Source organism: Fibroporia radiculosa, assembly GCF_000313525.1.
Source record: "Fibroporia radiculosa TFFH 294 genomic supercontigs, scaffold7719, whole genome shotgun sequence".
In the NCBI taxonomy this organism is placed as follows: domain Eukaryota; kingdom Fungi; phylum Basidiomycota; class Agaricomycetes; order Polyporales; family Fibroporiaceae; genus Fibroporia; species Fibroporia radiculosa.
The window spans coordinates 39724-49895 of NW_012133447.1; the positions used below are offsets into that span (position 1 = coordinate 39724).

Below are 10172 nucleotides of genomic sequence, written 5' to 3' on the forward strand. Positions count from 1 at the left end.
AGAGAAGGACGACGGCAGCGCTAGCGTGGCCAAATTAGAGCGTGTCGGCTCCCATGGCGGAATCTTTGATACGCGACGAGTCATGTGATCGCAACGCGGCGCGCCTTAAAATTTCAACACGGAAATCATGCTTCAAAGTCATTCAACGCTCAGACTCGCTCTACGGTACTTCGACTGATGATTGAACAGACAGTAGAATTTCCAAGTGCTGTGCGCATCGCGCGGACCTCATTACAGGGATACGGTAAGACATATCTGCTAACTGGATTGCGATACTCGGTAAACCAAAGGAGAAACAGCCTAGAACAGGGCGGCGCCGATAAGACCCATGACAGCAGCAACACCAAAGGCGCCAGCGGTGGAAGTACGGCTAGCACCGCTGCTAGCCGCGCCAGACCCACTGTTGGAACCAGTCGTAGGGGCCGATCCAGTGCTGCTGGTGCTGCTCGAGTGGGAAGAACCAGAAGAAGTGGTCGTGGTGGGACTTGCAGGCGAACTAGTTGTCGGGGCAGAAGAACTGCGGCGCTATCAATATATAGAAATGCGGAGAACAATAACAAAGCGTACGTGGTAGCATCACTGTTGGTGCTGGAACCCTCAGACGTGGTTTCAGAGCTGCTGGTGGACGGCGCAGCAGCAGCAACAACACAGCTGTCAAGAAGCTATTAGAGGTAGTTTATAAGCGCTGAAAAAGGGCACCCACCTAGAGTTGGTGCCCGACTGGACAGTCTGTTCGTCAGAGAACGCGATCGCACCAGTGCTATCCTTGAGCACAGTCGTGCTGAAAGAAAAATGAGCCAGTACTCTCATCAAGCCGACATTAGCACACTTACAACTGAGTACCGTTGGCAGCATCAACATCCCAGGTGTAGCTCGTACCCTGCTGTTCCCCAAAGTTCCTGAGCTGTTAACAACGAGGTCAATTATCTGTCTACAATTTCCACTCAGGCTGACTCTTGGAACTTACTGGCGTAGAGCTCGTCGACTTCCCGGGAACAAGGGAGAGGTAGTACGGGGCCTCTCCACCCGACCAAGTGAACAAAACCGGTTCTGCCACGGACGTCACACGAGTTCAACGTCGAATAGCAAAAAGAAAATACTTACGACACTCTGTAACGCCCGTAGTACTGCGAATAGTCAGTCATGATACAGCACTCGTAAAGGTGAAACGATGCACTTACATGGTGTTGACGGTGAGGGCGCCGACCATAGCAGGGACCACGGCCATGAGGGCAGCGAAAGAACCGAGGAACTTCATTTCTGTAAAAGAGTGTGCTTGGTGCAAAGAGCGGAAGGGTTTGTTTGTTGGTACGGGACGGTAGTCTTCGAGACTGTGAAAGAGAACCGCGATGTGGGGGAAAAGTCCAACTAGGGTTTCTTATGTACCATATGGTCAGCCACCGCGTGTAGCCGGGCGGCAGCCCAACCAAATACGTATCACTGTCATCCATTTATGGGAAGCGTTAAGGAACAGTTCCGGGATTGGCTGTCGGAGCCTGGCCCGGTTGCCATTATGTCTTGTTTCGCATTACTTTACAACAGGCGTCCATTTGCTGGAACACATGCCTGTGAGAATCTGAGATAAGTCCAGACACACGCCGGGACAACCGCATGGGACGTAAGCAGCAAGAACCGCGAGCGAGCACAAAATTTTATAGTTTGAGAACCCTGGTGAGAACCTAATCACAGCCCAATCCAACTACTTCTCCCACGAGGATTGTGCAATGTCGTCTGTCCAATTTTTATCAATCCGACGTTCCCTTTGTCCGAGACGTCCTCCATCTTTCCATCATCAGATGCATCGTCAACAGCGTCCGCGATGGGACTTGGTGATAGACGTAGCATGGACTGGGTAGATTGCCTGGAGCTTCTGTGGTCCGCGATGCTCGCATGGGGATCCACAGAGCTCGCACCTGGCACGGGCAGGAACGCCTCAGCATACCACTCGTACCAAACCTGCCGTTGGTTTGTGAGACGCCATATGTATACGTGCAACTCTGAATTCCCCGGGAGATACAGCGGTTCCTGCCAGGGTGCAGAATAAGCATCCGACTTGTGGCGGCGCAACTTCGCGACGCACGCACCTTGAACGGGAAGAAGAGCGGAAACCAACTCAGCATGTCCTTAGATATGTACTGCATGCGATCGGGATGGATGCTCAGCCCGATATTCCTGTAGAGCACAGCCTCAAAGTACCCCGCCAAACCATGAAGGCTGCCAGCATGAGGGATGTTGAAGATCATTTTGGCCGACCGTGCATTATGACTGTTCGTCGGTGGCAATCCTGAACGCTCCAATGTCAGCACACGACTAGATGATGAAGAAATCTTTCTCCTTACCTTGCTCGTCGAGCACGGCTTCCCGTCGAGGATGCTCAAACTCCCAGCATTCTTGAACTTTAGGCCCACAATTCCCGCTCAACCCCCCTCCATCATCGCTTAAGATGTTGATAGCCCTAAACATCACAACGTGAGGGGTTTCGCATATCTTCAGGTCCTTCATCGCTCGTGTTTCGTTTAACAGCCTCGAAGACGATAATGGCGCGATGTGTGCCGTGTACGACGACGGAATTGATATTCCCTCCGCTGCAAACGCATAAGTTAGAGTGTTTCCGATTTTAGAAGCCATGTAATTGAAGGCTTACGTTTCAAGAAGCGCATAGCACCGTCCAGACACTCCGGGCTCAATTCATTATCGCCGAACGAGCCCAAAAGCTCGCTGACCAGGATATCCACCTTCTCTGGCACTTGCGACGTGCGCATGTCCCCAAACACAAGCTGCACCTTGTCGCCCCACTCAGATTGCTGACGTTGCTGCAGCCTTCACTCCAAAGCTCTGAGCAAACTCCGGCGACAGTCTGGCCCCACTCACGTTACGTATGCATTCGGGTTTTTCTCGAGAACGTAGACCACGCCATTCCGATTAGAGCGTGCCAAGGCGCTTAGACACCTAGCAACAAGAGGTCCTCGACCTGCCCCAGCGACGCAGAGCACGCTAAAGAGAATCAGACAACGAACAAAGGCGATCGAACGAAGACAAATTACTCACAGCCTCTCTTCCTGCGGTCGGTCTAGCAATGACAGATATACAGCCTGCGACAACGGTCAGCGCCTCAACCGTGCCACGCAACATGAACTAACCTCCTCGTACTGTCTATACTTGACCGGGTCCTGCTCGAAGGTTTGATAGGTCACGCTTGGCAAATTGTCCATAAGCGGCTGAAACGCCCCGTCAGTCTACGCGCTCTGCTTAGAACGACTGATACACTCACCTGCAGCGGCGCCTGCAAAAAATCATGATATCCCTGCGCAAAGTTGTCCACGGTGCCGGGTGTCTGGGTTGCCTGCATGACAGGACTAGTCTTTTCCAGATATCGCACGTACTGCGAGTAGACCGCTTCTCCGCCCGTCTTGTGCCTCCCAGACGCAGTCCCAGACAGTATCACGTTGGGCTGCAGCTGCATATCATATTGCACACAACAAGTGATTAGCGCCGGGTGTCAAAGACCAAGTAGAGCAGACGTTGAGACCTTCATGATATCTCGGATAAAAGATTGTGTCACTTTTGGAAGGACAGGGTAGCCCTTCGCGTTCGGTATGAATGTCGAGGATGGCAGGAAGACGTGCCGCACAGGCTCCGCCGACCACTGGCCCAAGACGCTCATCACAGACGGCATGGGGGGCGTCAGGTCGAGCGCTGAGAAAGCCCGGATCAGTTCGACCGCCCAGGTGCCTGGCAGACAAAAACCAAGGAACATACTCAGCGATAGACGCGGGTTGTAGTCGCACACCGTCCGGATCGCGTCCCACATCTCCCACGTCGCGACGGAGGGCTCGTCCGAGAAGAGCACCGTGGACGAGGACACGGACGCGGTGGGCTTCGGCGTCGCGGGCGAGAGGTGCAGCATGGCGGGGTCGTAGATGGGGATGCGGATCGAGAGCTCGGTGTACGGCACGGCGTTGAGGCATGCGTTCACCGCCCGCGCGTACGCGGCGATCTGCGAACGGTTCCGCGGAGGAGGGAGGATCGCACAGGGGATGTTGAGGTAGGAGGCGTAGGCGAGCTCCTGCAGCAGTGCCTGTAAGGTGTGCGTCCGTTTAGACGTCAGAGGACGGAGAAATAAGCGCAGGTAGGACTTAGGAGACGGGGTGTTCCCGGGCCCAGGAGTCGTCCCGGGAAAAGCAGCACGTTAGAGGGTGGCGACAGGACGTACAGTCTCGGAATCGTGGCGGACCCAGTCGTCCATTGCATCCAGCTCCAGCCAATCTGACACCATGACCAGCACTCCCTCGGCTTCGTCTGCCAATCCACACGTACAGTGAGCATACGGAGCTCACGAGCACGCACGAAGACTTACCCAGCCTTGTAATCGTCACCTCATCGCAGAGAAAACCCGGCCGCGACCTCCAGGCCTCCGCGCGCCGCTCCAGCGACTCTTTGTCCTGGATGTCGCCCGCTGGAAGCAGACACATCTCCCTCCATCGCGTCTTCCATTTCTCGGTCGTAAGCGGGCAGCAGATCGCTTCGTAGTCCTTGGCTTGTGCCTTCGCTTGCGAGATAGGAGACTCTTCAGTGGCAGCGGAGTCGGCAGATTCGTTCGGGAGGTCGCTCAAGGAGATGTGTTTTGTAAACCTCGGCATGAGTCCAGTTAGTAATGTACTTATGATACCAGTGGTATGTCAGTGGCGTTTGAATCCAAGAAGCTATATACGATGGCTAAGATCAGGGAGAAAGAGCGATGATGGACGAGGACGATGCGGGAGAGTACAAGGATGCCGCTGCGGGTGCTGCTCGCATCATGAGGGGAAGCTGCACGGAGCGATCACAACAAAGCAGACTCGCAACAGGATATCGACATCCGGCGCCTGTCGGGGCTCACAATGCGGCTGATCGCTCGAAAGAGCATTCAACTTTCATCGCATCGATGACGATGCGGAAAACAGGCAGATCCATAGGTGACTCAGAGTAGGCATGAGCGCAGGGCCAATCAGACCGAGCGCGCCCATGTCGCTAGAATACACGCCCAACCATCCGATATCATTCGAGATCACCCCGGTCCATCGCCCCTGCGCGGTCGTTTTACACCATTGGGGCCTACCCCATTGTCTCTGTCCTCCCTATCCTCTTCGTTTCCGACACTCATGTCGTACCCCGTCGCTACGCCCTCAAGCACCGTCCTTCCAACTGCCTGTCTCAGCTCATCATCTGGATCTCGGCCCTCTGCGCCAGCGCGCTGCATAATATCCTGCACGGACTGTATCAGGGACGACGTCAGTGTCTCTGACGCGGCGTCCTGTGCATGCTGGGACGGCTGGTGGCGCGCAGGGGACGCGGTGGAGGATAAAGGTGTGGAGTCGCCCCCGCTAGCAGCGGGGACGATGCCGTCCAGATAGGCTGCTACTTCCTCGAAGTCTTCAGAAAGGTATTGTGCGGGCTTGGATCGCAGATCAGCGGCTCGTACGAGGGTATATGCGAGGACGATGACGTACCGTGATGCCTTCGGAGTTTCGGCGATTGACGATGGCACCATGTTCGACCAGATACTGTGCGGTCTCGACGTTCTCGACGACGTACAAGGGAGTGTCTCCGTCGCCGTCTGTCACGTTTACGTCTCCTCCTGTACAACATTCTTTGGTAGTTGAGCCGGCCTCAGGGTAGTGGAAAATGACCTTTGGAAATCAAGTACTCCAGGACATGGACCTGGCCGTAGGATGCAGCAGCGTGCCTGAGCACAAAATCGAATTAGCGCGAGATGAAAGTACACTCGAGCACGCACATCGGAGTGTATGTGTGGGCATCAGGCACGTTGGGGGAGATGGCTATGCGAGATCGCAGGTGAGTCGTTTCTCGCCCAGGAAGAAGAGGGACGACATACAACATGTTTCAATGAGTTCCTTTTTTTCAAAGTGGGGAAATTATGAGCACGGTGCTTGGACAAGTTTCGCGGACACTTACTCTGACACGCCCCAGGTCACCGTCCCCCGCAGCGACCCATATGTTTTTCTCGTGTTGTACATGTGTGGGGACGGGCATGGTGGGGAAAGGTCGGGGTGCTTGGTCAGTGCCGCCTGAGGCTTAGGTCCGGAGCTCGATCGCACCGCGGATTGCAATTTGTGCGAGAAAGTGAGTCGGTCCCGTGACGAGATGATGTGCCGGGCCAACAAGCTCGCGGAGCCGATCGGGCCGGCCGATCGTGTCGCCGAGGCATTCAAGTTGATTTCAAGAGCACTGCTTGTCGAGTTAGTTACTGGGGTAAACCGGATGGCGAACGACTGGCGTTTACAGACCTATATGTAGGCTTGTTGGTTCAGGATCCTGTGTCGAGTTTCCAGAGGAGGTAACTTTGGGGCAAGGGGGCCACAGGCGATATTCAACATCAATAGAGATTGATGATGTGGGGGTCACAGAATATTGGAGACATGGCAACAGGGCGAAACATGGTCTTCAGAGAGTAGCGTCGGGCGTTGGATAGTCCCTAGTGTCGGAGCGATAGATGCAGGCCTGCGCCCTGTTTTGAGAGAGCTGTGGTCTGGTATAAGTTGTCGATCGTTGGACAGATTGGCTGAGATGGCTGCTCGGCTGGACAGCGGCATATGAGCCTGAGCACTGTTCTCGGGAAGGTGCGATCATAGGAAACGGTGAATATCAATTCCGTGTGCAACATGATGGGGGACAGTCTGGGGGGAGGAGGCAGAACGAGTGGAACACGGAGGGAAAGAGTCGGCAGGGGTGTGGAACCGATGGGTGAGTCATGGGGGAGCTGAGGATGAGTGCGAGTGTCGGGGGACGGGGAGGACGAGGGAGGGTGATCGCGAGAAGCGGATCTTGTGATCGGAGGTGATCTTCGCGTCTGTTTGGGAGCTAAACCTGTTTGCGGACGAGGCGGACGACGAGCAGAGCCGGTGTCCCCCTCCATCCGATCGAGCGCAGCCAGGGCTCGCCCCGTCCGCAGGCCCGTGTCGGAGATACTGCTCGGGCGACGTGGGCGGACAGTGGACACGCTGCGAAGCCCGGGAAGGGGCGGAGGCGCCACCGTGTAAATAAACAAGCTCAAAAAGTCAGGAGGCCGCCCGGGTGCCAGCTGGCGGCGGACGAGTGGGCAGCCGTGTGCGAGTACGGCGAGGGGGCAAGGGCGAGAGAGGCTGGGAGGCTGAGGCGACTGGGGACTGGGGAGACTCGACTCGACTCGACCGGAAAATAGACTTTTGGAGTCGATCGATGCCGGACTGAGTTTGGTGCGGTCCGATGACCTGCGCTGCCCGGCGTGTTTGGTGTTGACTTGCCTCGCTCTCTCTCGCCACAGCGGCCGCTGCCCCTGTGTCCTCCTCCCTCCTCTCTCCGTCTTTGCCCTCGCTCTCGCCCTCGCCCTCGCCCTCGCCCGTCCTCCTTCCCTCTTCGTCTCGCCCGCTCTCCCCCCTCTCCTTTCCCTCCCACCACCACCTCCCTCCTCAGGGCCCCTCTTCCCTCCCTACCTTATTCTCGCTCCTAAGCCTTCCCGCCCTCCCCGTTACTCTACCTCTTCCTAGTCCTACCCTATTCTCCTTCCCCTCCATGAGCTTCGTCGCCTCTCCCCAGCGCGGCTACGACTCTCTCGCCCACTCCGGCCTCCCTCCTCTGCCGTCCATGCACCCTCCCGGCTCCAGAATCCCCATCCATCCCCTCTCCTCCTTCGACAATGTCCCTGCCCCGTCTCTCCCTCCTCTCTCCTCTGGTCCTCTCGCCCCCGCCTCCTCCCATATCCTCCACTCCTCCGATCGCGGCCCCCCCTCTCTCCCAAGGCTCGGCCAGACGCGCTGCTGTGAGTTGCTTTCCGCTCGCCCCCACGATCGTTCATCGATCGTCCCTGACTTTGTTCCGTCCTCTACCCCGCACAACACTCACTCTCTTCCTCCAGACTGGTCTCTTCTCACCCCAGACCTCCACTTTCTTTACCTCGATCCCGTTCTCGCCAATCACCTCGAGGACCAGGCTGACCTCCTGATCGGCAAGTCCCTCCTTGCTTTTGTTCATCCTGAAGAGCAAGCCTCCGCGAAATTGGACCTCGGCAGTGTGCTCGAGAGCAGGACCTTACATGGCAGTGTCACTCGGTGCGTCCCTCATACACTCCCCACGACACGCGTCCTCGTCGTGCAATCATGTCTGCTCCATTGCAGACCTCGTTGACGTAATCTCCCTCCAGTGTGCGGTACTCCCGGCTGTCGCGTGTCCGCAGGCAGCTCGGATGTCAAGGTCCGACCTCAGACTGGTCTGACGCCGACAAGGTTTCCGTAGACGCCAACTACATGGCTGTCGACATTGTCATCAACTGGGCTTCTGACGGCCTGGTGCTGTGTTTCATGCATGCAGTCGTCGACCTTACGCCGCGTGATAACGACGAGCACAACAAAACCGGCTGGACCAATTGGTGTGGCACACCATACATGAGCATGGATCAGGTCCAGCTACTATATCAGCGGCTCCTGTCTGCCGTGCCTCAGCCCTTGTCCATGTCCCGGGTGTTCCAGATATTGCTCAACCAGCCGGACCGCTCGCTGTTGATGAGCTGGCCTCCAGAGCAACATGAGCCTGGAAGCCCGACAGCGAGGGACTTTGCGAAGCTTGCTCAGGACGTTCAAATAACCAGCGCGAGTTCTGGTGGTACAGATGCAAAGACCAGCTGCACTCGCCGATACAAAGCTCACCAGAACATGAACTTCGGCGTCGACAGCACGAAAGAGGTTGAGAGTATCTTCATTCCCCATGGTTGGTCTTCCTCGTTTGCTTCCTATATGCTATCTGAACATGGCTCCAGGCTCCATTATATTTGCGTGTCACAAGGTAAATCCCAGCACTCGGCAGCTAAACCCCAACGACGCGACGCAGGCCAACGGCTCCGGCCATTATTCGTCTCAAACAAGTCACCAGTACTATGATCAGCACTCGCACTCGTACAGCCTGCCCCCAGTTCCAGCACCGTCCTCCTATCATAGTGGATTTCCTTCTCACAATTCTTCTCATTATTCCGGCAGCTGGTCACAGAACCCAGAATCTCCAGATTCGCCTGGTCGCTATAGTCAATGGAACGTCCACAACGGTGCTCTCTCGTCAGCACCATCTGTCAGCAGCGTTCGTTCGTCCTCATACCCTGCACCGCCACCGCCACAGCAGCATCAGTGGCCTTCTCAGCCTCCAGCTTACCTCGATGCCAACCCCTCGGCTCCGCCAGCGCTGAGCCAATCTGCACCGCCATCAGGCTCCCCCTATCCTGCCCCAGGGAGCAGTCATGATGACACGCCTCCTTCGCCTGGGAGCGACTACGTTCCTCCATCAAGGGTGACGCATCGGCGTGGGTCTAATACTAGAGAGCAATACGGCAATGGTGGCAGAAGCACGGGGAACCCTCCTGTTGGTATTACACGGTGCTCTAGCTGCAAGGTCACTCACAGCCCTGAATGGAGAAAGGGTCCCAGTGGTAAGAAGGACCTCTGCAATGCGTCAGTGTTCCATGCGTTTTGTGTTCGTGCTTTCATTGAGTTTTGATTTATTTTAATTTGTTTCTTAGATGTGGATTGCGCTACGCGAGATCACGGGCCAAGAAAGATGGTGGATCGTCAGCTCAATCGCGACGTCGCAAGGACAGAGTGTTCAACAACATGCAGAAAGAACATTCACCCTCAGGGTCACCCGTTCCTGCTCCGTACTCGAACATCCGTCGAAGTAGTTATTATGAAGATCATTCTTTCGCCTCAACATCTGCGAATGGGTCGGGGCCAGCGGCTGATTTGTATCCGCCGCATCCTGCGCCCACGGGGTACGGCGGCATCTCACCATCACCCTCCCCTCCATCAGGAGGTATGCACTACGCTCCATATCCGCATCAGCCCTCTTCCCATCACAACCAAAATCCTCATGGGGAGAACCGTCCCCATTATGCCGCTCATGGAGGGCAGTTCTATTCGGTCCCGCCACCGGCGCCGCCTCCGCAGGCCATGCATCCCACCTCCGGCCATAGCCATCTCCCTGGACACCGATTGGACCCTATTGTACCATATTCAAGTTCCAGCCGCCTCTCACCCGGTCCATCACCTACGTCGCCTACCGCAGGCTCGCCGTTAGGTGGGGGCCTCTCTGCCTCGTATGAGCGTGAGAGGCCGGCTAGGGACCACGACTGAAACGATTCGTCTTTTTTTTTT

At 56.2% G+C, this 10172-nt stretch overlaps 3 protein-coding genes across 3 annotated transcripts; 1 reads left to right on the forward strand and 2 right to left on the reverse strand.

Moving 5' to 3' along the window:
- Positions 1 to 300: 300 nt before the first annotated feature.
- Positions 301 to 1228, reverse strand: FIBRA_06474 (uncharacterized protein; the record flags this gene model as incomplete). Its single annotated transcript, XM_012328196.1, has 7 exons — positions 301 to 517; positions 568 to 651; positions 704 to 781; positions 834 to 904; positions 968 to 1050; positions 1105 to 1127; positions 1182 to 1228. The coding sequence occupies 7 exons, from the start codon at positions 1226 to 1228 to the stop codon at positions 301 to 303; spliced, it is 603 nt and encodes a 200-aa protein (XP_012183586.1).
- Positions 1229 to 1683: 455 nt separating this feature from the next.
- FIBRA_06475 (uncharacterized protein) lies at positions 1684 to 6033 on the reverse strand (the record flags this gene model as incomplete). The annotated part of the gene is made up of 18 exons (XM_012328197.1): positions 1684 to 2025; positions 2085 to 2284; positions 2340 to 2585; positions 2645 to 2820; positions 2872 to 2994; positions 3049 to 3092; positions 3141 to 3218; positions 3272 to 3457; positions 3530 to 3696; positions 3760 to 4078; positions 4214 to 4299; positions 4358 to 4632; positions 5052 to 5434; positions 5490 to 5617; positions 5670 to 5725; positions 5777 to 5819; positions 5876 to 5894; positions 5956 to 6033. The coding sequence occupies 18 exons, from the start codon at positions 6031 to 6033 to the stop codon at positions 1684 to 1686; spliced, it is 2949 nt and encodes a 982-aa protein (XP_012183587.1).
- Positions 6034 to 7551: 1518 nt separating this feature from the next.
- FIBRA_06476 (uncharacterized protein) lies at positions 7552 to 10151 on the forward strand (the record flags this gene model as incomplete). Its single annotated transcript, XM_012328198.1, has 4 exons — positions 7552 to 8087; positions 8180 to 8742; positions 8792 to 9473; positions 9542 to 10151. The coding sequence occupies 4 exons, from the start codon at positions 7552 to 7554 to the stop codon at positions 10149 to 10151; spliced, it is 2391 nt and encodes a 796-aa protein (XP_012183588.1).
- Between the last annotated feature and the right edge of the window lie 21 nt (positions 10152 to 10172).